At 50.2% G+C, this 26,126-nt stretch overlaps 2 protein-coding genes across 20 annotated transcripts in view; one reads left to right on the top strand and one right to left on the bottom strand.

Annotated features, from left to right (window-relative positions):
* Positions 1 to 274: 274 nt before the first annotated feature.
* Positions 275 to 26,126, bottom strand: part of ALDH3A2 (aldehyde dehydrogenase 3 family member A2) — a 178,016-nt gene continuing 152,164 nt past the window's right edge. For 11 of the 19 annotated variants that reach the window (XM_054257014.2, XM_078373165.1, XM_078373179.1 and 8 more), the window contains one exon: positions 275 to 4,967. In XM_054257014.2, the coding sequence (XP_054112989.2) occupies positions 4,782 to 4,967 (186 nt within the window). In that variant the 3' untranslated portion in view covers positions 275 to 4,781. The remainder of the gene's footprint in view (positions 4,968 to 26,126) is intronic. The other 8 variants (XR_013535609.1, XR_013535615.1, XR_013535610.1 and 5 more) reach the window with 4 other exon arrangements.
* Positions 5,711 to 26,126, top strand: part of SLC47A2 (solute carrier family 47 member 2) — a 34,061-nt gene continuing 13,645 nt past the window's right edge. The window contains exons 1-14 of the mRNA XM_078373186.1: positions 5,711 to 5,862; positions 7,134 to 7,235; positions 7,550 to 7,618; positions 8,314 to 8,462; positions 9,591 to 9,633; positions 15,635 to 15,679; position 15,793; positions 15,885 to 16,089; positions 16,576 to 16,673; positions 17,643 to 17,756; positions 18,854 to 18,921; positions 19,857 to 19,965; positions 20,867 to 20,942; positions 21,490 to 21,559. Coding sequence (XP_078229312.1) covers positions 5,740 to 5,862; positions 7,134 to 7,235; positions 7,550 to 7,618; positions 8,314 to 8,462; positions 9,591 to 9,633; positions 15,635 to 15,679; position 15,793; positions 15,885 to 16,089; positions 16,576 to 16,673; positions 17,643 to 17,756; positions 18,854 to 18,921; positions 19,857 to 19,965; positions 20,867 to 20,942; positions 21,490 to 21,559 — 1,272 coding nt within the window. The 5' untranslated portion in view covers positions 5,711 to 5,739. The remainder of the gene's footprint in view (positions 5,863 to 7,133; positions 7,236 to 7,549; positions 7,619 to 8,313; positions 8,463 to 9,590; positions 9,634 to 15,634; positions 15,680 to 15,792; positions 15,794 to 15,884; positions 16,090 to 16,575; positions 16,674 to 17,642; positions 17,757 to 18,853; positions 18,922 to 19,856; positions 19,966 to 20,866; positions 20,943 to 21,489; positions 21,560 to 26,126) is intronic.

Below are 26,126 nucleotides of genomic sequence, written 5' to 3'. Positions count from 1 at the left end.
GCACAATGGCACCGCACCCCTCCACCTTTGCCAAGGACACAAGCTGGGATCAAATTTAGCAGCAACATGCTGAGAAGCTGGGCCCTTCCCCAGCCCAGGGTGAACGTGTCCAGACCCGTGGCTCTCAATGCCAGCTGCGCATCAGAGAGGGAAGTTTAGAAGAATATCTGGCAAAGTGTTGTGAACTGAACGCGAGCCCGGGAATCTCGTCCAGCGAGAGGGTCCCAAACCTGGAAGAGAGCATGCGCCGGAAAAAAAGGAGAAAGAAAAAGAGTGAGGTCTGGAGGGCCACATGCGCTATGCCCATGCAGCAATTTTATTTTTGCAATAGGTTCCATTATATAGTTTTCTGCTTAATGTTGTTTACATCATATCAAAATACTTAAGTCAAGTCACAAGGTGGGCAAGTTAAGCCCACTAAGTAAGTTACGCCCAGTAAGTAAGTTACACCCAGTAAGTAAGTTACACCCAGTAAGTAGGTTAAGTCCAGTAAGTAGGTTATGCCCAATGAGTCAAGGTAAGTTACACCCAGTATATACTTAAGTTAATATTTTACAACCAATGTAACAAGGGTCCAAAACGAACACAATGAGACAATAAACCATAAGGAACCAAAAGTGGACACAATGCCTCCCAAGTCCTCATATCCATAAAGTAATGTCTGTTAATTATTTTGTATGTTAATTATTTTGTATTTTAATTATTTTGAACATAGTCCCTCTCTCGATTCCTGCTTTCCCTCAGCTCGACTGCCCCAACTGGGGATCTGTGTCTGGGCTCAAGTTCACCATATGGTGAGGCCCATTTCCTAGGGGCCTCACATGGGAGCAATCCCCACAGATCCCTCAGCAAAGAATTCGCTGGTGCCCAAAAACAAGGCAGTGGCTGTCCTTGGTAAGGGAGAGTGACTGGAAGGGGAAACCAGGGGACTTGGAAGTCAGTTAAATTCTGTTTCTTGACCTGTGTGCTGGTTACTCAAGTGTATTTATTTTATGAAAATCTACGGAGCTGTATACTTAGACACTTTCCTGTGTAAATAATATACTTCAATAAGAAGTTAAAGAAATGAGGCAAAAACCCAGCTGTCCGGGCCAATTTCAGATCAGAATGTCTGGGGTGGACCCTGGATAGTATTTTGTTTTGGTGAAAGCTTCCTAAGTGATTATAAAAGTGCAGCCAAGGTGGGAACTGCTGGTTTAAACCCAAATCTGTCACACAGGGCTGCTGCCAAAGCGCTCAGGCTCTCACTTGGATGAAGTGATGGGGCTTCTTTCAGCAACATGTTCAGGCTCTCAGATGCCTGCTGGAAATCTGCCAGGGCGTGGGGTGGCAGTTCCTCACAAATGCAAGGCTGAACAGACAACCTCTCTTGCTGCCATCCTGGCCGCCTTGCAGGTGAGCCTCTAGCTCTTTTATGCATTTTCCCAAAATGTAGAAATCTCTATTTGCACATGCAATTATTCACCATCCCTACACATCAATAACCTTGGTATGTAAAGAGCTTACAGCATCCCTCCCCCTTACACCTTTAAACAGCTTTGTTAAGTCACATGCCATATGCACCTTTGTAAAGTATACAATTCAATGGCTTTTAGTATATTCACAGAGATGCGAAACCAGCAATACAATCAATTTTAGAACATCTTTATGACCCCCAAAGAAATCCCATATCCACTTAGCTGTCACCCTCTGTCTTTCCCCCCAGCTCCCGCTCCTTGCCAGCCTCTGGAAATCACTCATCTCCTCTCTGACTCGATGGATTTGTCTATCCTGGACATTTCATAGAAATGGAATCACACACTTTCTGACCTCTTGTGATTGGCCTCCTTCACCCAGCATCATGGTTTCAAAGTTCATCCCTGTTTTTAGTGGATCAATACCTCGTTCTTTTTAGGGCTGAATAATATTCCATGATTGGATATTCTACATCTTGGTGTTCCTTTCATCGGTGCACGGACATTTGGGCTCTCCCTACTTTTTGGCAATTGCGAAAAGCGCTGCTGCTGCATTTTGAAACCAACATGAAATGCACGTGCAGGAGGGGAACATGTAGAGACCTCAAGAAATGCCCGTTGTTATTATTTTGTGTACCATTTCAAAAATAGACTTTCTGTTCTACAGCAGTTTTAGATTTACAGAATTGTACAGAAAGAACAGACTTTGCGGTGATCTCGCTATCTCCACCCCCACCTCCCCACCAGTTTCCCCTATTGACATCTTGCATGAGAATGGTGTGTTTGTTACCACTGATTAACCAATATTGATGCAGTATTATGAACTGAAGTCCATCATTACATTAGAGTTCACTAGCGGTGTTGTACATGCTATGGTCCTGTATCCACCATTACGGGATCCTACAGAATAGTTTCTCTGCCCTAAAAGTCCTCTGAGCTTTGCCTATTCATCCCAAACCTCCGCAGCAAACACTGATCTTACTGTTTCTATAGTTTGCCTTTTGGAGAATGGCAAAGAGTTGGAATTGTACAGTGTGCAGCCTTTTCAGAATGGCTTCTTCCAATTAGATAAGCAATATGCGTTTGAGGTGGCTCCATGTCTTTTTGTGGCTTGATAGCTCATTTCTTTTTATTGATGAGTATATTTATTTTTATTTCTCGTAACTTTTCTCCAGATGGAAAGGCTCGCCATCTTCTAGCATTTGGCAGTGTCTTCTGGGAGTCTTGCTGCCACTGCTGAGGGCTTTGCCAGCTGGCTCTGTCTCTCCCCTCACCTGAAGGACTGGGAGTGCTGATGTCAGCTCAGGGACTGAGCCCTGGTCATTTCTGGGGGTGAAATACCTGGGCCTGGAAGGTGCCAGGGAGACTTTATGAGAGTAGGGAGAGAGGAAAACAGGAAGGGGTGAGGGATGGATGGAGGGAGGGACTACTAGGTGGAGGTAGAGAGAGGCAGCTGCCAAAATCTATGAGCCGATTGAGGAAGAGTCGGGGAGGGGAGCCTCAGGGATTTAGCAAGTATTGGTCACAGTCCGGTGCGGGGAGGAGATGAGGCAGAGGGACAGCTTAGCTCCCCTGCAACTGTCCTTTGCCCTGAATGTGGGGCTGAGCCATCAACAAGCCAGAGTCCCCACCCTCACAGGGGAGGAATGGGTGTTCTGCAGTCACGAGGCAGTGGAGAAGGGTTGGAGGAAAGGACATTGGTCCCTGGCCTGGGTGTACACATCTCTGGGAGCCAAAGAGCAAATGCAACCCCTTCAGGCCTAGTGAGGTGGAACGGAGTGAGGAAAGGTTCACAGGGGCCCTGGACCTAGACTGTACTTGGATGAACTCCAGGAAATTACTCTCATGAAGGCAGGGCCCGAGGACCTGGCCCTTGCCCCCAGCAGGCCCTGAGCCTGTAGGAGCTGAGCCCTCAAGTGAGGGGGACTTCCTGGCACTCCCACATGCCATGTGGCTGTGCCTCAGCCAGGCTGATGGGGCTGGGGGGCCAGTGCTCCCTGGGTCAAGCTTCCCCTTGCCGGCTCGGAGCCTCCCCAGTCCCAGGGTGTGTGCTGGGGGCTTCCCAGGACTCTCCACTCCTTTTCCCTCCCCTGCCTCCTGCCATTCCCAGGATTTTGTAGCTTTGGGTCCTCCTTCCTGGGTAAGCGTAAGTCCTCTCACCACTGACCTCAGGGGGCTATATCTGCTCGCCTGTGCTTGGGGCCAAGTGTGGACAGCGGGTGGCACAGGAGAGAGGAGAGGAGAGAATAGAGAGGGAGGAATAAAGAGGAGGAAGAGGAGGGTGTTGGCTAAAGAAGGCATGGCCTCTCGGCCGCTGCCACCTAGAAGTGGAGGCTGTTTCCTCTCCTGTGAAATGTGAGTGAGTCCATGATTAGCTGTGGTCAACAGGATGAGGCAGAGGGGTATGGGGACTCCCCAGACTGGCTCCTGACCTGTATGCAGCTTCCACTTGCACCATCGAATGTCTGTCTTCTGCCGCACGTCCGTGCTGAGATGCCCATGGTACATGGAGAGGTCCTGTGAGGGCAGGTGGAGATGCTTCAAGTGACGGTCTCAGTTGAGTGCAGGCACCCACTGCCGCCTGGGCATGAGCCTGGAGGACGGGCCAGCCCTGGCCGGTCCCAGGTGACTGCAGACACGCTGGACCAGGGGAGGCAGAAGGACCACCCAACTCACCCCACAGAGTCACGACACAGATGGTAATGGTTTTAAGACACCAATTCTGGGGCCATGGGTAGTGCAGCAATAAATAAATGAGGCAGGATATGTAGGTACCTTTTTTTTTAATGGAGATGGAGTCTTGCCCTTGTCTCCCAGGCTGGAGTGCAGTGGCTCAATCTTGGCTCACTACAACCTCCGATTCCTGGGTTCAAGCGATTCTCCTGCTTCAGCCTCCCGAATAGCAGCATGCCCAGCTAATTTTTTTATTTTTTCGTAGAGATGGGGTTTCGTCATGTTGGCCAGGCTGGTCTTGAGATCTGCCCACCTTGGCCTCCCAAAGTGCTGGGATTACAGGCGTGAACTGCCGCACCCAGCCTGTGTAGGCATGTTTCAACTTTCATAGAATCCCACCCTTTCCACCGCCATTCTTGTTCAGGTTAGCTCTTGCTAACCCCAGTCTTCCAGGAATTTGTCTCTGGGACTAAAGGCGTTGGGGCTGAGTCAGCTTTCCCTGAATAACCCTGAGAGTTCAGGGCTGCGTGATTCTCCCTTCTCAAGGCCAGCTGCTCAGCCCTCTTCTGGATCACTAAGCAACGATGACCCCTCTCCCCCTTCCTCCCTTTCTTTACCTGCTGCCATGATCCTAGTTCGGGTCTATTGTTTCCATCAGAGAACCACTAAAGACGTGGCAGACGCGGCAACTGGCATCAGTTCATTCTCCTGGGCTGAACCCACACTCGCAAGCCTGATCCAGGCTTCGGCCAGGTGACTGGTGCAATCCTTCCATGCCTCTCTTGGGTCCCACTGCCCTGTCCGTCCTGGGGAAGGTTGAGGGGGAGTCACAGGCCATCCCTGCAAGGAAAAGCAGATAGGGCACTTTGGGAGGGTGACAGAGCCACCCCTGGCTCTCAGAGATGCTGCTGAAAGGGGTGACGGGCAGTGGCAGGGCTTGGGACTCTGCCAGGTGTCCTAGCTCCCATCTCCAGGCCCAGGCCCAGGCCTCTCCAGCAGGAAAAGCTAGGTCCCTCCAGCAGGAAAAGCTAGGGACCTCACTGCCATGGGCTTTGAATGGCCCCCGACTCTTGGGAAGCCGCTCCTCCTGAGGAAAGGCAGGGTTGGGGTCTGCTCAGGTTCTGCCACCACCTGCTCTGTGACCTCGGGCAGGCCGAGAGTTCCTCCGAAAAAGGGGAGGCATTGTGGGCACCATCACCTCTGGGTGCCCAGTGGCTCAGCTGCCGTGGCCAGGCTGCCCTGCCCCAGCCTCGGCACACCTCCCCCAGCCACAACAGGCAGCCCTGGACCTTCTCCTAATGAGACCTTACTGCCAGCCCCTCTGGGAGATCAGACACAAGTTACCAACAGGCAGCAGTCTGGGTGACTCCCAGGAGTCCAGGCCTCCATCGTGTCCTACCCAGTGGCTGGGGCAGCGGGCTGGACAGCAGGACCTCAGTGCCCAGGAAGGCAGGGCTCATCCCGAAAGTCACCACGGCAGCCCCTCCTCCTGCCCCCTTACTCATTAGCCAGGCTGTACTGACACGGGCTGCCCCGGCAGGGGGTGGCTCGGTGGACATAGCTGGCTGTGCGGGCACTCAGGCGTGCAGGGTGGCCAGTGCCCTGGCCAGGAATGGACAGTCTCCAAGACACGCTGTCCCCAAGCCATGGGGGCTGCTGCCCTGCCTTCAGTAGGCTGGTTCCCAGAGGCTTTGGGGCTGAGGTGTGGACTCTCTTTGCTCTTTCCGGACCCCTGGTAAGGAGGTTGGGCTAGGGGGCAGGCAGGGAGTGGAGAAAGCGGAGAGGCTGAGGGTGTCCACCTTGCAGGCAGGACCCAGAAGTGTGCTCACATTTTCCCCAGAAACTGCCCGTGTTGACTGCCAGGCGCAGAGCCTGGGGACAGCAGGATGGCTCCTGGAGGCTGTCCCTGGACGATCCCCAGTGGCAGTGGGGCCTGACTTTGCTCAGCAGCAGGCAGCCCCCATACAGAAGGGGTGGGTGTGTCTCAGCTGGAAACCCACAAACGCCTGAGTTGGAAGATGACTCCAGGACGAAGGGGACCCGGCGATGCACAAACAGCACCTTCCCGGGGGAAGCGAGCCCAGCTACCCTGCAGCACCTTCCCGGGGGAAGCGAGCCCAGCTACCCTGCAGCACCTTCCCGGGGGAAGCGAGCCCAGCTACCCATTTCACGTCCAAGGCGGAAACTGTTTTACACACATTTCATGTTTTCCCTGACCGTAAAGAGTAATGGGCCTCGCGGGGTGGCTCACGCCTGTAATCCCAGCACTTCGGGAGGCCGAGGAGGGCGGATCACCTGAGGTCGGGAGTTTGAGACCCTGTCTCGAACAGGTGAAACCCTGTCTCTACTAAAAATACAAAAATTAGCCAGGCGTGGTGGCACATGCCTGTAATCCCAGTTACTTTGGAGGCTGAGGCAGGAGAATGGCTTGAACCAGGGACTGGGAGGTTGCAGTGAGCCGAGATCTTGCCATTGCACTCCAGCCTGTGCGACAAGAGCAAAAATTCCGTCTCAAAAAAAAAATATATATATAGTAATGGATTTTCACCCCCTGTAAAACCTTCAGAAAGAAATGAAAAGTTATAAAGAAGAAAGAAATTTAACTGAAATCCAACTGCTTGGAAGTAGCCATTACTAAGATTTTGGTGTATTGAATTCCCCTCGTTTTTGGGGGGGTGTGGCCTGACCAAATTATTATACTAGGAACAGCAATAGCAGCATCAGACACTGGGTCAAGCTCCTGGTGCCCGGCACTGCACTGGGTGTCTCTCGTGCACTGGCCTTTCTGGGTAGGGACATGGAGGCCAGGGGTGACTTCAGCTGCAGAAGGCAGAATGGGAGCTGGGCTCAGGCCACCTGACCTCCAGCCCTGGCTCCCCCAGTCGTAGCTGACCTCCTGGGTCACTGGTGCGGGGCCGTCACAGCTGGAGAGGCCTGTCTTGCAGGGCGGGGCCATGAGGGTGGGGGCGTCTGTGGCCCGGGTCTGACCCGGTTGCTGTCCTCCAGTTCCTGTTCCAGATGCTGACTTTTATGAACTACATAGTGAGCACTGTGTTCTGTGGGCACCTGGGCAAGGTGGAGCTGGCGTCAGTGACCCTCGCGGTGGCCGTGAGTACCCAGCCTGGCCCAGAGCAGGGACGTTCTCTCCCCAGGCTTCTCTGCCAGGTTCCTGGGTGGGCCCGTCTTGGGTGGCTGCTCAGGGATGGGAAGACGAACTCACATGGCTGGACAGCCACCTTCATAGGTGGGACCTGAGGCCAGAGATGGAGGCAGTCTGCCCTCAGGCACACAGCACATGAGGCTGCTGAGCAGAGCCACCTCCGCCACCGCTGCCTGCTGGGTGACATTTCCTGACGCAGGCTCATCCCAGATGCAGGGGCCTCTCCTGACAAGCTCTTGTTTTCTCCTGTGTGCGGTGCCAGTTTGTCAATGTCTGCGGAGTTTCCGTAGGAGTTGGTTTGTCTTCAGCGTGTGACACCTTGATGTCTCAGGTGGGTGGCCTCCCAGAGCTGGGCAGGAAGCCAGGCAAGGGCGAGCCAATCCCACAGGTGCCATGGAGATGGCAGGTGGGAGGGGCCCACCCAGGTGATCTGGAAGTGAGGGGCCCAGGGGGCAGCTGCTCCTTCCCCAGCCAAGGACCACAGGCTGTCTCCCCTTTGAACGAGTCTTGGCCAGGAGAAAAGGATGGAGATGGTAGAGGCAGTTTCCTGACCCCTTGCCCCCAAAGGAGGTCACCAAGTAGAGAAAGACAACCGATGCCCCCTCCTCACTCCTTGTTTGGCTGCCTACATGCAGGCACGAGCCGAGGGGACACAGAAGGAACCTCCCTGCTCACAGGGGCCTGCAGTCCAGCAGGGGCTGCCCAGGCAGTCATGGGGTCACAAATCAGCCAGGCCTCACCACTCCCTGGGGTTCTAGCTTCACGGTGGACCTGGGCTTGGTCCTGGCTACCACTTACCCGCCGGTGACATGCGAGGAAATCCCGCGTGCCTTCTTCCTTCTTGGAGTTTTGGAAAACAGTGGAGACAGTGGTGGGATGCGGCTCAGGAAGGCCGCTGTGCCGTTCCAGGCCACAGTAGCAGAGGCCGCAGGCTCCGCCACACATTGCTGGCACCTGCTCCCCGCGCGGGACATCGGAATGTCCGGGGTAGCAGAAAAGGCTGATGCGGGGCAGGCTGTTTTGCAGAGCTTTGGCAGCCCCAACAAGAAGCACGTGGGCGTGATCCTACAGCGGGGCACGCTGGTCCTGTTCCTCTGCTGCCTCCCCTGCTGGGCGCTCTTCCTCAACACCCAGCACATCCTGCTGCTCTTCAGGCAGGACCCAGAAGTGTCCAGGTGCGCTGAGCTCCAGCTGGGGAGTTAGGGCTTGCCAGAGACATGGAGGCTCCTGGGAAACCCGGACCGCCGAGGGAAACCCTAAAGAAGCCACCCCCACCCCCACCAAGCCCCGTACTTCTCTAGGCCATGAGTGGTCACAGTGCAAGGTGCCTGTGGGTACCTTCCAGTTTGGGGATTCTCTTCCATGGCTGCGGCTCCAGCAGCGGCCAGCAGGGGACAGAGGCGGACAAACGCCCAGTTTTAATTTAGGAGGCAAGGCAAGAAACAATTTGGGATTTGCATTTTATTTGCATTTGTGTGCCTGCACACAGTTGGAGCTTTATGGATACTTTTGAAAAAATGCAGTGTGTGCATTTTCCCATATTCCAAAAAGGAGAGAGATGACAACCAATTTTCGATGGATTATAGTTGTATTAGTAGTAGTAGTATTTATTATTTTTTGAGACGGAGTCTCACTCTGTGGCTCAGGCTGGAATGCAGTGGTGCAGTCTTGGCTCACTGCAACCTTTGCCTCTCGAGTTCAAGCGATTCTCGCCTCAGCCTTCTGAGTAGCTGGGACTACAGGCACACACCGCCACACCCGGCTAATTTTTGTATTTTTAGTAGAGACGAGATTTCACCATGTTGGCCAGGATGGTCTCCATCTCCTGACCTCGTGATCTACCCACCTCAACCTCCCAAAGTGCTGGGATTACAGGCGTGAGCCACCGCGCCCGGCCCATAGTTTATTATTAAATTCAGAGATGCCCTCTTGTGGGGAGCCCTTGTTCATTTATATTATGTACATTTCATTTGGTTATTCCTTTTTAAGATATAACCTTTTTTTCTTACAAAACCACATGTTACTCTGAATTTAACTTCCCTAGTCCTGAGACCTGGGTATTTGGGTGCTTCAGCTGCCCCTTCTGGCACCTGCTTAGCGTCTGAGAGCGGTAGCCCCTGATATGGAGGTTTCACAGTCCTGGCTGAGATCTGCAGGGCCTGGTAAAGCCTATTCTCAAACCTAGGGGCCCAGGATGCCCTGGGACGGCAGCCAAGCACCCAGTCCTGGAGGGCACAGGGGACAGGGCCCTGCCTCCCCAGGCCACAGCCTGGTCAGCTCCAGAGCTTCTCCTTCTCTTGCAGGTTGACCCAGGACTACGTAATGATTTTCATCCCAGGACTTCCGGTAGGTGACCCTGTTTGCTGAGTGTGGAATTACATTCCCCTAAATTCTGGCTTTTTGCTTTCCCACCCTAACTGCTGGGGAAGATCCTTATCCTGCTATGCCTTCCTGCTGGGCCATGAGAATGATTGACAGAAGAGAAGTTCCCTTTGCAGTTGGTGCAAACTGAATTTTAAAAAAATAGTATAACATGTTTTTCTGATTTGAAAATGTTTAATGGAGAAAATATGAAAAGCATGAGGCAGAAAGAATTCAAATCACCTATAATTCTACCACCCAGAGACAACATATGTTATTATCTCTCTCCAGGATTTTTCTTTTTTTTTTTTTTTCTAGACGGAGTCTCGCTTTGTCACCCAGGCTGGAGGGCAGTGGCACGATCTTGGCTCACTGCAACCTCTGCCTCCTGGGTTCCAGCTATTCTGCCTTAGCCTCCCAAGTAGCTGAGATTACAGGCATGCACCAACACACCTGACTAATTTTTGTATTTTTAGTAGAGATGGAGTTTCTTCATGTTGGCCAGGCTGGTCTTGAACTCCTGACCTTGGGTGATCTGCCACCTCAGTCTCCCAAAGTGCTGTAAAGGCCCACCACACTTGGGCCTCCAGGATTATTATTATTATTTTTTTTTTGAAAGGAAGAAAAAGAAAGAAAAGAAGGAAGAAAAAGAGAAAGAAAAAAAAGAATAAAAGAGAGAAAGAAAGAGAAAGGGAGAGAGAACGAGAATCTTGCTCTATTGCCCAGGCTAGGATGCAGTCTAAAAATGGGAATTAAAAACCTCTTTTATGCCAATAAATGTGCTTAACAATGGAGACAGGAAGGAATAAGGGAGGAAAATAACAAACAAGCAGCCAACCAATATTTCATTTAAACCTGTGAAATGCTATGCAATTACTGAGGAGTGATTTACTTCCAATTTTGTGGTCACTTTTAAAATAGGTGTGATGTGATACTGAGAAAAAATGTATGTTTTGTGGATTTGGGGTGAAGAGTTCTGTAAATGTTTATTAAGTTTACTTATTTCAGGTCTGAGTTCAAGTCCTGGATATCCTTGTTAATTTTCTGTCTCATTGTTCTGTCTGATATTGACAATGTGATGTTAAAGTCTTCCACTACTATTATGTGGGAGTGTAAGTCTCTGTGTAAGTCATTAAGAACTTGCCTTATGTATCTGGGTGCTCCTGTATTCGGTGCGTATATATTTAGGATCGTTAGCTCTTCTTGTTGCATTGATCCTTTTGCCATTATGTAATGTCCTTCTTTGTCTCTTTTGGTCTTTGTTGCTTTAAAGTCTATTTTATCAGAGATGAAAATTGCAACTCCTGCTTTTTTTTTTTCTCTCCATTTGGTTGGTAAATCTTCCTCCATCCCTTTGTTTTGCGTCTTTGTGTATCCTTGCATGTGAGATGGGTCTGGATGCAGCACACCGATGGGTTTTGGCTTTTGATCCAATTTGCCTGTCTGTGTCTTTTGATTGGGGCATTTAGTCCATTTAAATTTGGGATTGATATTGGTATACATGAGTTTAATACTGCCATTTGATGCTAGCTGGCTGTTTTGCCCATTAGTTGATGTAAATTCTTCATTATGTTGATGCTCTTTACCTTTTGGTATATTTTTGGAATGGCTGATACTGGTTGTTCCTTTCTATGTGTAGTGTTTCTTTCAGAAGCTCTTGTAAAGCAGGCCTGGGGGTGATGAAATCTCTGAGTACTTGCTTTTTCACAAAAAAAAATTATTTTTCCTTCACTTATGAAGCTTAGTTTGGCTGGATATGAAATTCTGGGTTGAAAGTTCTTTTCTTTAAGGATGTTGAATATTGGACCCCACTCTTCTGGCTTGTAGGGTTTCTGCTGACAGATCTGCCGTGAGTCTGATAGGCTTCCCTTTGTGGGTAACCTGACGTTTTTCTCTGGCTGCCGTTAGTATTTTCTCCTTCATTTCAACAAGGTGAATCTAATGATTACGTGCTTTGTGGTGTTCTCTGTATTACTTGGAATTGAGTATTTTCCTGCCTTGCTAGGTTGGGAAAGTTTTTCTGGATAATATCCTGAAGAATATTTTCCAGCTTGGATTCATTCTCTTCGTCACATTCAGGTACACCTATCAAACGTAGATTAGGTCTTTTCACATAGTCCCATATTTCTTGAAGACTTTGCTCATTCCTTTTTATCTTTTTTTCTATAATCTTGTCTTCTCGTTTTATTTTATAAGTTGGTCTTCGACCTCTGATATTCTTTCTTCTGCTTGATCAATTCGACTGTTAAAACTTGTGCATACCTTGCGAAGTTCTCCTAGTGTGTGTTTCAGCTCCATTAATTCACTTATATTCCTCTCTAAATTGTCTATTCTCTTTAGCATTTAGTCAAACCTTTTTTCAAGGTTCTTAGTTTCTTTGCATTGGGTTAGAACATGTTCTTTTAGCTCACAGAAGTTTCTTATTATCCACCTTCTGAAGCCTGATTCTGTCAATTCATCACATTCATTCTCCATCAGGCCTTGTTCCGTTGCTGATGAGGAGCTGCAATCCCCTGTAGGAGGAGAGACGTTCTGATTTCAGGTATTTTCAGCCTTTTTGCACTGGTTTCTTCCCATCTTTGTGGATTTACCCACCCGTCGTCTTTGTAATTGCTGACTTTCAGATTGGGTCTCTGAGTGGACATCCAGCTTGTTGGTGATGAAGTTTTTTCTGTTTCTTAGTTTTCCTTTGGTGGATGCCCCTCCCCCACAGAGCTGGACCTTCCCAAGTTCAGCTGTGCTTGCTGTGAAATGCTCAATCTTCAGTGCTTCCATATGCTGTTTTTTTTTGTGGGGGCATTGAGATTCGTGGCACTTTTCTGCCTGGGAATCTCCCATTCTGGTTCCCTGCTTCAGTCCTCCCTTCAATCAGCTGAATGGGAGACCCTGCCTTCCCAGAGCTCCAAACACCAACTAAAGGGGCATCCAGTCCCATATACTCCGTACTGAGAACTGCCATGCTGGGGCACTGGCAAAACAGCCGGATTATTTCTATTCATGGTTGTGTGTATTCAAACATGCACATACACACAATTTGAAATGGGATCAATATGTGTATATTGTATTATAATATGCTTTTCCCCTTTAAAACATATCATTAGTTACTTTATATGATGAAATAGCCTTCTGCAATATCAATTCCAAAGGTTATCTGGTACCCATAGTTATGCCATAATTTATTAACCAATCCCTACTTATAATACAAAATATTATAAATAAGATTTGCAATAATCTTAAAGAAAAATCTTTTTGCATCATCCGTAATGATTTCCAAGGAAATTATCAGTTATAAACATGCATTACTGGAAGTGGAATTGCTCAGTGAATGGCTTTTGAGACATATTGCCAAACTGTACCAGTTTCTACCCCAGCCAGTAAAAACTTCATTAGCATACATTATTATTAAGAGTTCTTCCTATTAGAAATAGTTTAAATGTGCCTGCCTGCCTTCCTTCCTTCCTTCCTTCCTTCCTTTCTCTCTCTCTCTCTTTCTTTCTTTGTTTTGAGATGGAGTCTTGCTCTGTTGCCCAGGCTGGAGTGAGGTAGCACGGTCTTGGCTCACTGCAAACCTCTGCCTCCTAGTTCAAGCGATTCTCCTGCCTCAGCTTCCTGAGTAGCTGGGATTACAGGTGCACACCACCATGCTTGGCTAATTTTTGTATTTTTAGTAGAGACGGGGTTTCACCATTTTGGTCGGGCTGGTGTCCCAGAGTGTTGGGATTACGGGTGTAAGCCACTGCTCCTGGCCCGCATTTCTTTCTTTCTTTCTTTTTTTTTTTTTTTTGAGACAGAGTCTTGCTCTGTCACCAGGCGCCAGGCTGGAGTGCAGTGGTGCAACCTTGGGTCACTGCAATCTTTGCCTCCTGGGTTCAAGCAATTTTCCTGCCTCAGCCTCCCGAGTAGCTGGGACTACAGGCTCATGCCACCACGCCCAGCTAATTTTTGTATTTTTTAGTAGAGACAGGGTTTCACCATGTTGGCCAGGATGGTCTTGATCTCTTGATTTTGTGATCCACCTGCCTCAGCCTCCCAAAGTGCTGGGATTACAGGCGTGAGCCACTGTGCCCGGACTGCATTTCTTTTATTGATAATGAAGTTGAACATTTTCTCATGTGTTTATTCTGTGAATAGCTCTTTGCCTATTTTAGTGGGTTAGTCTTTTTCTAAGTATTATAATTCTTATTAAAGAATAATCATTTGCCTTTTATTCTGTTTATGTTTCTGATTTAAAGAATTTTGAATGTGTATGTAAGTCCTTTTCCTTATGTCTTTAACGAGCTTAAAAGACTTAACTCACGGCAAGATTATATACACATTTGCTTATATATTTTTGGACCCTTCCAGGGTTTCTATTTTTACATTTAAGTCATTAATTCAACGAACTTAAATTTTTTTGAAAAGCATTTATTGCATATTCTCTCCTTTCTGCATTAATTTGTTAATTACTAAATGAATCAACAGTGCATCTGTCTGGGTCAGTGTCTGTCTGTCCCGTAACACGGTGATCTGTATGTCTCTTCCACAGCCCAGTGCTTCACTGTTTGACTGGGAGCTTAGCGATGCCTGCTGGGACTGGCAGTTCTGTGTGCTGTCCGGTCCTACCAGGCTGAGCTCACCTTTTGACACTGTAGACTCCAGGGTGCCAGGGGCAGAGTTGTGGGCCAGGGAGCTGGGCAGGGAAGAGGTCAGAGTTGAAGGTGGGGTGCCCCAACAGCGTGCAGTCCTGGTAGACCCAGCCACACCCACCTCTCTGCCAGGCCAGTGCCATGACCTCTTTGGGGCCTAGCTGGTTACAGATTTCTTCCAGATCATGGAAACCACCTTATAGGGCTGCTCTTCTCTGAGTCTTCCATACAAACCATACTTTGGCTATTCAGACCAAGGTGGTGGCATCTTGTCAATAAGGACTATTGGCGCTGGGTCAGGGGGAAATGCCCTATAGATATCACTGTGGCGTCATCTTTATCAAATAAGCCAAGGTCCTTCCATAAAATGCAGCTGCAGATGTTAATTGCTAATAATACTGACTTACATAGTGCTCAGCTAACACCTGGAATGCTCAGATGTCCCATATATTGTTTTGTAAGCACTTTGCAATATTAACTTTGCAATATTTATGTATGTAAAATATTAAGTGTATTTTAAGTACACACACACTCTTATTAGCCCCATAATAATAGTGAGGAAATAAACTCAGTGAGGTTACAAATAAGAGAGGAGGAAACAAACTCAGTGAGGTTAAGTGACTTACCCAAGATCACACATCTCAGAAGAGGCAGAGCCAGGAACTGAACCCAGTCCATTCCAGCTCTGTACTCTTAATCAGTACACAATGCTGAAAATAAGTGGAGGGCTAAGGGGAGGAATGGGACAAGGAAGGCGTGGGCCCTGGGCTAGGTTTCAGTTGATGCCCACTCTATACTCCTTCAGAGAGGAGAGAAAGGGCAGGGACAGTGCCCCCAACACACACACTGCCACGCACACTCCCCTGTGGTCCTCCCCAGCCAGAGAAGGGCGTGCCCCTTCTCCCCCACCGCCCCGTAGGGTCTTGAACTTGCTCAGCATAGGCTTATCTCAGTCAGCATGGCTGAGCACCTGCCATTCTCCACTCCAGATCACTCCTTCAAATCCTCTTGGGTCATCTCACCTTCCAAAGCTGATGGAGACCTAGCTTAGCAGCCAGAAAGCCTACCAGGCACTGTGCACCATGAGCAAGTGTGCAAAGGGTCCTCTCAGAGCCAAAACACGCCTGCTCATCTCCCCTGTGGCAGAAGGGAGTCCTGAGGGGCCTCTCCCATAGGCCGGGTCAGAGCACGAGTCCAGGTGGTCAGGTGGGCTTTGGCCGTACCTGAGGGGTCCCAGATGTACTTTGATAAGTAATTGGCCCAATCTAGGGTACCATGTCCTGGAAAGGAATGTTGGTTAATGGTCATTTGGTGGATTTGGGTCGTTGTTACTGATTTGTTTGGGTTTGCTTTTCATACAGGTGATTTTTCTTTACAATCTGCTGGCAAAATATTTGCAAAATCAGGTACAGGTTTTTGGCATGGGGGCGGCCCTTCTGCCAGCACACTGCCCTATTCCAGTGGGAGGGGCCTGGGGCTTTCCCCTTCTCTCCACCTTCTGTGAACCAGCTCCGGAAAGGGTCACTTCCAGCCCACCACGCCATGTCCTGACCTCCGCACAGAGGCGGGTGAGAGGCTGTGCGTCCCAGCCTCTTCCAATTCCCAGACGAGGATGTCTGAAGGGGCAGGAGAGGGAGTCCCCATTCCACACCCTGGGTCTGTCCACCTGTCATGCATCCCACTCTCACCTTAGCAGGGCCAGTTTTGATTTCTTTCAGAAGATCACATGGCCCCAAGTCCTTAGTGGTGTGGTGGGCAACTGTGTCAACGGTATAGGCAACTACGCCCTGGTCTCTGTGCTGGAGCTGGGGATCAGGTGAGCTCAGGGGCTGGTGGGGCCTGATCAGGGGGCACTGCCCACCAAGCTCCCCACCCCTGGTAGAGACAGGTCAGTTACCATCCTGGCCCTGCCTGTGCTGTCCTGAAGTGGGGGGTTATGGGGAGTTGGAGGGGCCTGATGGTCCCTTGGGGACCTCAGTTTGAGGCCTGATTGGGTGAGAAGACAGCTACTCCCCACTCCTGCCCCAGCCCACCAGGAGAGGCAAAGTGGGCACTGGCAGTGGCCCCAGGACGCTGTAGTCATGGCTGCCTGGGTAGAGCCACCATGGCCAGAGGTGCCTGTGGGGCCTGGCTGCGTCCGATCCCAGGATGGGTGTAGAGCAGAGCCATGCCTGCCCCACGTGGGCTGGCTGCCAGAGCCATCTCTCCCTCAGGCAGCAAGTGGCATCAGTCCCAGAGAATGGCATCAGTGGGTGGCAGAGAGTTGGCATCAGTCCTAGCCCTGCTCTCCCTCCTTTCCCAGAGGCTCTGCCTATGCCAACATCATCTCCCAGTTCGCACAGACCGTCTTCCTCCTTCTCTACATCATACTGAAGAAGCTGCACCTGGAGACATGGGCAGGTGGGAGGCCTGGTCTGCTCTGGGAGGCTGAGCAGGCCAGTGGCGGTGCTGCCCCAGGCAGGGTGGTCAGCAGGCAGAAGATGCAGGACCCTGCATGGCCCCCCTCCTTCCCCTTTGCTTCCCCAGCTACAAGGGCCCAGGGTCCCTTCATCCAAGGTGTCACACTGCAGAGCCCTGATGGGTCCATCACAGAAGCCTGGCCCAGGGAGCTTTCTTGCCTAGCCCCTGCTCTCAGGATGGCAGAGAGAGCAGTGACAGGCACGGAATACCAGGCGTCAGCAGCGTGTAGGGCGCCTGATATTCCTGACTTCATTTAAGCCTCACCACACCTCACTAACCCCATCTTACAAAGAGGAGATTATGACAGACAGAGATTAAGTCAGTTGCTGAAACACCAGGCATGTTGGGGCCTGCCTGTGCTGTTCTGCCTCTTGAGAGCCAATCCCATACAAAGAGGACCTCCCCTTGCCAGGCATTTCGGGAACAGCTCTGCGGGACTGTGGGGCCTCACCTGGGGGCAGGGACCCTTTCAAGCCTCTGAGGCACCTGCAGTGTGTTTGCCTTCAGCATCCTTGATATCAAGCTGCCTCTGAAAACCCCCGGGGGAGGCAGGGCAGAGCTAAGGCCTGGGGTTTTCAGATGGGAACAGAGCCTGCAGAGTGGCGGGTAGTTGCCCAAGATCCCACAGTGTTGAGGGTGAAGTGGGAACCAACACCCATCCCTGGGCTGACTGGGTCACCTGTGAACCGGCCAGGTGAGCCTGGTATCCTGTTCCTGCATGCTCCTCCTCCATGGGCCCAGTACCAGCGCTAGACCATCCCCATTCCCTCTGCAAATTACCCAGCACCTGGGCCTGCTAAGCCCCAGAGCAGGAAGAGCCAAAGGTGTTTAGGGGCCTCCCGGCAGTGGGGAGCAGGAAGCAGGTGGGCAAGCTGGGCGGGCTGCCAGCTCAGGGGGTCTCTGTTCCAGGTTGGTCCAGCCAGTGCCTGCAGGACTGGGGCCCCTTTTTCTCCCTGGCTGTCCCCAGCATGCTCATGACCTGCATTGAGTGGTGGGCCTACGAGGTCGGGAGCTTCCTCATGGGTACGTGGAAGAGCAGAGAGGGCACAATGCCATGTGGGTGGCTCACCCAGCCCAGAAGCCCCCTCCCCAGGATTGCAACTCACCAGCCCCCGTCTGATTCCACTGGCCAGACCCCCAGGCATGGACCCAGAGAGCACCACCGCCCAGTAGGGTGGTCAGTCTATTGCTGGTCTGCCTTCCCACTAGGCTGTGAGCGTCCAGGAGGCAGGCCTGGGCCTTTTGTGCCTGAATCCCAGCATGGGCCGGGCGGAGCAGGTGCCTGTGGGAGGTGGCTGAGGCACGGAGAACTGAGAGATCGAATGAGCTGGTTTGTGGATGTGAACAGAGGCCTGGGCTGGCAAGTGTGAGGCTCCTACCTGCTGTCTTGTGTGTGCTCATTAGAGCACTTGGTGAAGTGAGGACTCGAGGCAGCCTGAATATCAGACCCTCGCCCTGCATTAACAGATGAGAAAATGGGGCCCCGGGAACAGAGGAACTCCACAAACAGGAATCGGTGGCAGGGCAGAGAACTGAACTTGGGTTGCTGGATCCTGGCCCCTTTTTCTGTCCCCTCGCTCACGCTGCCACCCTGAGTTCATCTGGAAAGACAAACCACACGTGAAAGCCTGCAGGGGCCTCTGGGGTACTGGGCAGAATTTTCTTAATAGGTCGAAGGCTGGAAGGAATGTCTTTTTGTTGTTATTGTTACCAATCTGCCCTTCAAAATCAGCCGGCCGTGGTGGTTCACATCTGTAATCCCAGCACTTTGAAAGGCTGAGGCAGGCGGATCACTTGAAGCCAGGAGTTTGAGACCAGCCTGGCCAACATGGCGAAACCCGGTTTCTACAAAAACTACAAAAATTAACTGGTGTGGTGGCACCACCTGTAGTCCTAGCTACTTGGGAGCCTGAGGTGGGAGGATCACCTAAGCCAGGAGGTGGAGGTTGCAGTGAGCTATATGTGTGTCACTGCACTCCGGTTTGAGCGACAGGGTGAGACCCTGTCTCAAGGAGAAAAAAAAATTTTGCCTGAGTTCCCAAAACAGAGCAGCGTCCTGTCAGTGCAGGGTCTGGGTGTCTGGGGCTGCAGGCTGGGCTCACAGCGAGCCTCTCCTCCAGGCCTGCTCAGCATGGAGGATCTCTCCGCCCAGGCTGTCATCTATGAGGTGGCCACAGTGACCTACATGGTAAGTAAGGCTCCTGCAGGGGTGCCTTCCCCACATCCCCCACCTGACGGCTGGAGGTGTCATCAGGGGGCCGCTGTCACCTGAGGCTGTCTCCGTCTCCCAAGGGACCGTCCTGGACCTCTCGTGCCCACCAGGTCCAGGCCCTGCTCAGCTTATGCCAGGGCCAACACACGGGTGCCCTCAACCTGTCCACCAAGGGTGGTATTTCACTCACAGATGTGGGAATTTTTTAAATTAATTAGCATTATTTTTAAATTGGGAGATTTCACACCACAATCTTATTTTGGGATTTTCTTAAGAAATGCACATTCCATTGAGCAGCAGACCCACGTTCCTGCACACTGCAGTCGGCCAGAGTTGGGTGACAGCATCCCCAGCAGGACCAGGGGCTCTCCGCCACCATAGCCCCCGCCACTCACTCCCCACAGAGACACACCATCATCTTCCTCATGCCGCCCAGTTGGCATCTGCCAGCGTCCTGGGGGCATGCTGTCCTAGACCCCACGTTTAAACAAAGGATTCACAAAAATCTACATTACAAAACCATTTTTACCAATGTTTGTTGCTGAACTCTCTTTTTTCTTACAGGGAGCTTTTCAGGTATTCTTAAGACCATAGTCACCTCTTCAAAATCTGTTTCTCATTGGATTTTGACCACACAGTGATACCGGTTGCAAGGCCCACCTGCCTGTGCTGCCTCTGATGGCACAGATGGTGGTGGGACTGGCTGGCTCTTGGGGGGTCCCCCCACCCTTCTCCCAGCCCCAGCCCTCCCTGCCTCATTGTCAGCAGCAAGAATGCCACACGCCTCTTAGGCTGCAGGCCTGAGATCTGCTCCACCTTCCCACCCCCATCCCTTTTGGCCTAGGCTGGCTCAGGACTGCAGGGGTTACAGGGCGGCCCCACTGACAGTGCTTTCTTATCGTTGATCCCAGATTCCCTTGGGGCTCAGCATCGGGGTGTGTGTCCGAGTAGGGATGGCTCTGGGGGCTGCAGACACTGTGCAGGCCAAACGCTCGGCTGTCTCAGGTGTGCTTCTCATAGGTAGGTGGAGTCCTCTCCTGGTGGGCCTTCGAACATGGGCCTGAGTCACCAGCCTGGGCCAGAGGAACGCTGGCACGGTGGAGGAAGGGCTGGCCTTGGGAGCTGCCAGGTTTATCTTCCAAGCCTGCTGGACCTGCCATCTGACCCAGGCCAGCCTCTGCTGATAAGCTGACAGCTGCCCCTCCCTGAGCAGCAAGTGTTCCTCCCACCACCTTGTCCCCACCCCCACTCACGCCTTCCTGCTGCTATGATTCTGGGACTCTTCTGGAGATAGCTGGCTTCTACCACTCACCTTAGAGAAAAGCCTGACTCTTTGAAGACCCTTCTTGTCCAGCACTCTTCAGGCTGTCCAGAGTCTTTCTGCAAGCCCGGCCCTCCCAGCACCCTCATGAGCTCGGCAGCTGCCCACCCTCCCTTGAGAAGGAGCCACTCGTGTCCTCCGACATTATGGCTGTGCTTTCTTAGACTGAAGGCTCACACCGGCTTCCCTGTAGAAAGCAGTGGTTCTCAGACTGTAGCCTGTGCCGGAATCCCCAAGAGGGCTGGTCACAGATTGCTGGGCCTCTCCAGCAGGCTTTGATTCAGTAGATGGGAGGCAGGGTCTGAGAATCTGCGTTTCTAACAAGTTCCCAGGTGATGTGGATGCTGCTGGGCCAGTGTGCCCCCCACTCTGAGAACCAGCGAAGTGAAAGCATCTTCCACACTGCCCTTCCTACCAGACTAAGTGTCTAGCCCAAATGAATGCCTCAGATGCAGGGGACATCAGGGCCCATGACAAAAGGCACCTAATTGCAGAGGGCTGGGCTGACTTGCACTGACAAAGCGGTCCGCCCTTTGCTGATCTGAGCAGGGTGCTCCCTGGGTTGGGGTCTGTCATTGCTGCACCTTTTGTCTCTTCCAGTTGGCATTTCCCTGGTCCTGGGCACCCTGATTAGCATCCTGAAAAATCAGCTGGGGCACATATTTACCAATGATGAGTAGGTAATCAGTTTTCTATGCTGACTTTTGGAAAATGTTACAGAGGTTCCCAGCCTGTCCACAGAGATTTATCATGTGCCTGGCCCAGTGCTGGGCCCAAAGGAAGCAGGAAGAGTCCAGGCTCTTCGCTTGAAATAAGAATGGAACTATGATCAGCAAATACTTTGGGCACTTACTATACAGCTAGCCCTTCACGTGTATTAGCAAGTGCATCCTCACAGTGCGGCGAGGTCTGGGGAGGGCAAAGGCACTTAACTCATGTCTGAGGAGTCAACCTCTGTCCACTCCAGGCCTTCATAACCCGCCTGTCCACAGACAAGAGGCTAACTGAAGGGCAGTACAAAATTATGGGGGTTCTCTGAAGTTTGAGGTGTGACCCACAGAGACAGAAAACTCTGGGCTAGCAGTGCCAGTTACATTTGTGTGGGGCAACTACCTCTATTCCAAAGCGTTTTCTTGGCGGGGGGTGGGGGGCATGGAACAGAAGGGAGAAACTGGGTCTCAAAAGCTACCTCTGTGTCTTATGCTTTCTCATTTCTTCTGCAGAGATGTCATCGCCCTGGTGGGCCAGATCTTGCCGGTTTATAGCGTCTTTCACGTGTTTGAGGCCCTCTGTGTGAGTACCGCTTTGGTCCAAAGCCTGACTCGGGGACACAATTTACATACCTTTGCCCTCCCCAAGACCTCATAGGGCTGTGAGGATGAACTTTCTAATACACGTGAAAGGCTAACTGTATAGTAAGTGCCTAAAGTATTTGCTGATAATAGTTCCATTCTTATTTCAAGCAGTGACTTCTCTCCTCTCCTGCAATTTACACAAGCCAAAAAGTGAATGCGGATTAGCAAAGAACTGAAAAATTGCAGCAGTGTAAAGCCACAAATCTTTTTTCTTCCGGATTCCTCATGAGCTGGGACCATGACATTGACCTGTGCCCCAGGCTGGCCAGGAGCGAACGGCAACCATATCCTGTAGCCAGCACAGAGGGACATTTCTACAAGGGAACAAGCCCAACCAGAACATAGAAGGACCTGGACTATCTGCTCCTCTGATCACTGAAAGACAGGTCTCAGATAACAGATTTGAATTATGTGATTTTATATATTTTTTTGAGAAAGAGTCTCGCTTTGTCGCCCAGGCTGGAGTACAGTGGTGCGATCGTGGCTCACTGCAGCATCGACCTCCTGGGCTCAAGCGATCTTCTCGCCTCACCCTCTTGAGTAGCAGGGACTACAGGTGCATGCCACCACATCCAGCTAACTTTTTAATTTTTCTATTTTTTGAAGAGACAGGGTCACACTATGGTAGGTGGAGTCCTCTCCTGGTGGGCCTTCAAATGTTGGCCTGAGTCACCAGCCTGGGCTAGAGGAAGGCTGGCACGTGGAGGCAGGGCTGGCCTCGCAAGCTGCCAGTTTTATCATCTAAGCCCTGGCTGGTCTCAAACTCCTGGACTCAAGCGATCCTCCCAAATCAGTATCCCCAAGTGCTGGTATTATAGGCGTGAACTACTGTGCCCAGCTATGATTTTTTAAAAACATGAGAAAACAAACGAAAAAACCCAAAACACTTAAGTATTGTTTAATAAGCAGAATTTGAACTCATATGACTCCTACTTTGCGTCTGGAGTTATGTGAATTCTTTAGGAACCCACCTCTCGCATAAATTCCCATCACTCTGCAGGAGGATATGCCCTTAATTAGCAGCATGAAACACGGGCACACTCCAGGCCTTGCTTAGCTGGGGAAGAACACCTGTATGATAACTACCAGCTCATTAAAAACCTACTGAAGAAATTACACTTACGGAGGATTTTTCTAAAGGCCTCTGGGTACTCCATCCAGTTCACTAACTATTATAATACAGTTTGGTGTTCAGAAAGCGACATCCTTGGGCCGTGTGTTCTTAGCCTCAGCAGAAATGCTTTCTCTGGGCTGTGTTCTGGCATCATATTTGTGGCCTTTATCAAGGAACATCAAACGAAACTACTTTATGAAACCCATTATTGCTTTTGTCATAAAATATTATTTCTTTTGTTTTGTTTTGTTTTGAGACAGAGTATCACTCTGTTGCCCAGGCTGGAGTACAGTGGTGCAATCTTGGCTCACTGCAACCTCCACCTCCTGAGTTCAAGTGATTCTCCTGCCTCAGCCTCCCAAGTAGCTGGGACTGCAGGCATGTGCCCTGATGCCCAGCTAATTGTTGTATTTTTAGTAGAGACAGGGTTTCACCATGTCAGCCAGGCTGGTCTCAAACTCCTGACCTCAGGTAATCCACTGGCCTTGCCCTCCCAAAGTGCTGGGATTACAGGTATGAGCCACCTCACCCAGCCTGGATACTGTTAAGACACTATTCATATTTTTTCTCTAGTGTCTGGTTGAGACCACACCCGAGAAATCCTTCTTAAAATTGAAGAAACTGAAGGCTAGGAATGGCTTTGCTTTTTTTTGAGACAGGTCTCACTCTGTTGCCCAGGCTGGAGTACAGTGGTGCCATCTCAGCTCACTGCAGCCTTGACCTCCTGGGCTCAAGTGATCCTCATACCTCAGCCTCCTGAGTAGCTGGAAGGCTGAGGTAGAGAAGGGATCTTTTGTAGAGATGGGATCTTGCTATGTTGTCCAGGCTGGTCTTGAGCCCCTGGGCTCAAGCAGTCCTCCTGCCTCAGCCTCCCAAAGTGCTAGGATTGCAGGCATGAGCCATGGCACCCAGCCCAGCATTTCTTAAGAAATTAAGTGTGCATCCTCTTCCAGTGGGCAGTACTTCTCTATTCACTTTGGTTACCAAGAAACTCCGAGTCAGGTTTACAGAGAACAGTTACCGGGGCCTGACAGCTTGTGTACATGCATCCCATCACCTTCTCTTCTGGCTAGTCTTTTTCTTAATTTACCTTTTCCATGAGGCTTATTTTTAATTTATTTTATTTTATTTTTGAGATGGAGTTTCGCTCTTGTTACCCAGGCTGGAGTGCAATGGCGCGATCTTGGCTCACCGCAACCTCCGCCTCCTGGGTTCAGGCAATTCTCCTGCCTCAGCCTCCTGAGTAGCTGGGACAACAAGTGTGTGCCACCACACCCGGGTAATTTCTGTATTTTTAGCATAGACAGAGTTTCACCATATTAGCCAGGCTGGTCTCGAACTCCTGACCTTGTGATCTGCCTGCCTTGGCCTCCCAAAGTGCTAGGATTACAGGTGTGAGCCACCATGCCCCGCCTATTTTTATATTTTGTAAACTTTTAGTGAGTTATAATTTACATATCATAAAATTCATATATAAATATACAACTCAGTGATTTTAAATGAATTTAGAGTTGTGCAACCATCACCACCATCTAGTTTTACATCACCCCCCAGAATTTCCTGGAGACTGTTTTGTGGTTAATCCCTGCTCCCACCTCCTGCTCTGGGTAATCCATTGAATTGCTTTCTGTCAGTATGAACGACTTCATATAAGGAGGGTTGTACACCATGCAGTCTCCGGGTCTGGCTGCTTCTCCTTAGCACAGTTTCTGAGGTTCATCATGCGGTAGCACGTGTCAGTGCCTCACTCCTTTTATTACTGAGTAGATCCATTGCATGGAAATGCCGCCTTTGTTTATCCATTCATCAGCTGATGGACGTTTGGGTTGTTTCTAGATTTTGCTGTCATCAATAATGCTGTTTAGAACGTTCATGCGGAAGTCTTTGTGTGGATTTGTTTTCATTTGTTTTAGTAGAGTCCTGGGAGTTGAACTGTTGGGTCAAATGATAACCTTATTTTTAGCTTTTAAGAAACTGCCAGCTGGGTGCAGTGGCTCATGCCAGCATGCTAGTGCTGGTAATCCCAGCACTTTGGGAGGCTGAGGTGGTAGGATCATTTCAACCAAGGCGTTCGAGACCAGCCTGGGCAGCATAGGGAGACCCTGTCTATACTAAAAATTTTTAATTTAGCTGGGCATGGTAGTGCACACCTGTGGTCCCAGCTAGTCAGGAGGCTGAGGTAGGAGGATCGCTTGGGTCCAGGTGGTTGAGGCTGCAGTGAGCTGTAATCATGCCACTGCACTTCAGCCTGAGTGACAGAGAAAGACCTTGATTCAAAAAAAAAAAAAGGAAAAGAAAAGAAACTGTTAATCTGTTTTCTAACATGGTTGTACAATTTTACATTCCCACCAGCAATATATGAGGATTTCAGTTTCCCTACTTCCTTGCCAATTATTGGTATTATATTTTTTAACAATTAATAGGCATTGGTTTTAAGAGCAGGTTTAAGTTTATAGAAAAAATCGAGCAAAAAATATGGAGTTCCCATATATCTCCTCCCTCCCCTCACAGTTTCCCCCAGATTTCCCTCGTGTTAGCGCGGTACATTTGTTAGAACTGATGAACTACTATTGAGACATTATTAACTGAAGCCCATAATTTACATTAGGCTTCACTCTGTGCTGTGCATCTTATGTGTTTTGACAAATGTATAATGACATGTATCTACTGTCATGGCATCACACAGAGCAGTTTCACTGCTCTAAAAATTCCCTGTGCACTACCTGCTCATCTCTTTCCCTTTCCTTTTTCCTCTCTGGAACCTCTGGCAACCACTATTTTTAACTGTCTCTATAGTGTGGCCTTTGCCAGAATGTCACAGAGTTGGAATCATGTAGTATGTAGCCTCTTCAGACTGGCTTCTTTCACTTAGCAATGTTCATTTAAGGTTCCTTCATATCTTTGCGTGTCTTGATAGCTTCTTTCTTTTCTTTCTTTTTTTTTGAGATGGAGTCTCACCCTGTCTTGTTGCCCAGGTTGAAGTGCAGTGGTGTGATCATGGCTCACTGCAACCTCCACCTCCCAGGTTCAAGCAAGTCTTCTGCCTCAGCCTCCTGAGTAACTGGGATTACAGGCGTGCGCCACCACGCCTGGCTAATTTTTGTATTTTTAGTAGGGACAGGGTTTCACTATGTTGGCCAGGCTAGTCTTGAACTCCTGACCTTGTGATCCCCCTGCCCCGGCCTCCCAAAGTGCTGGGATCACAGGTGTGGGCCACCACACTTGGCCAGCTTCTTTCTTTTTAATCTCTTAATCATACCCTATTGTAGGGATGTACCACAGTTTGTTTATCCACCTACTGATTGAAAGACATTTTAGTTTGCTCCAAGTTTTGGCAATTTATCAATAAAGCTACTATAAACATTCATGTGCAGGTTTTTGTGTTGACATG

Source organism: Callithrix jacchus, chromosome 5 (assembly GCF_049354715.1).
Source record: "Callithrix jacchus isolate 240 chromosome 5, calJac240_pri, whole genome shotgun sequence".
NCBI classification, from domain to species: Eukaryota; Metazoa; Chordata; class Mammalia; order Primates; family Cebidae; genus Callithrix; species Callithrix jacchus.
The sequence above is the reverse complement of the archived record's forward strand: the minus strand, read 5'-3'. Positions and strand labels throughout refer to the sequence as shown.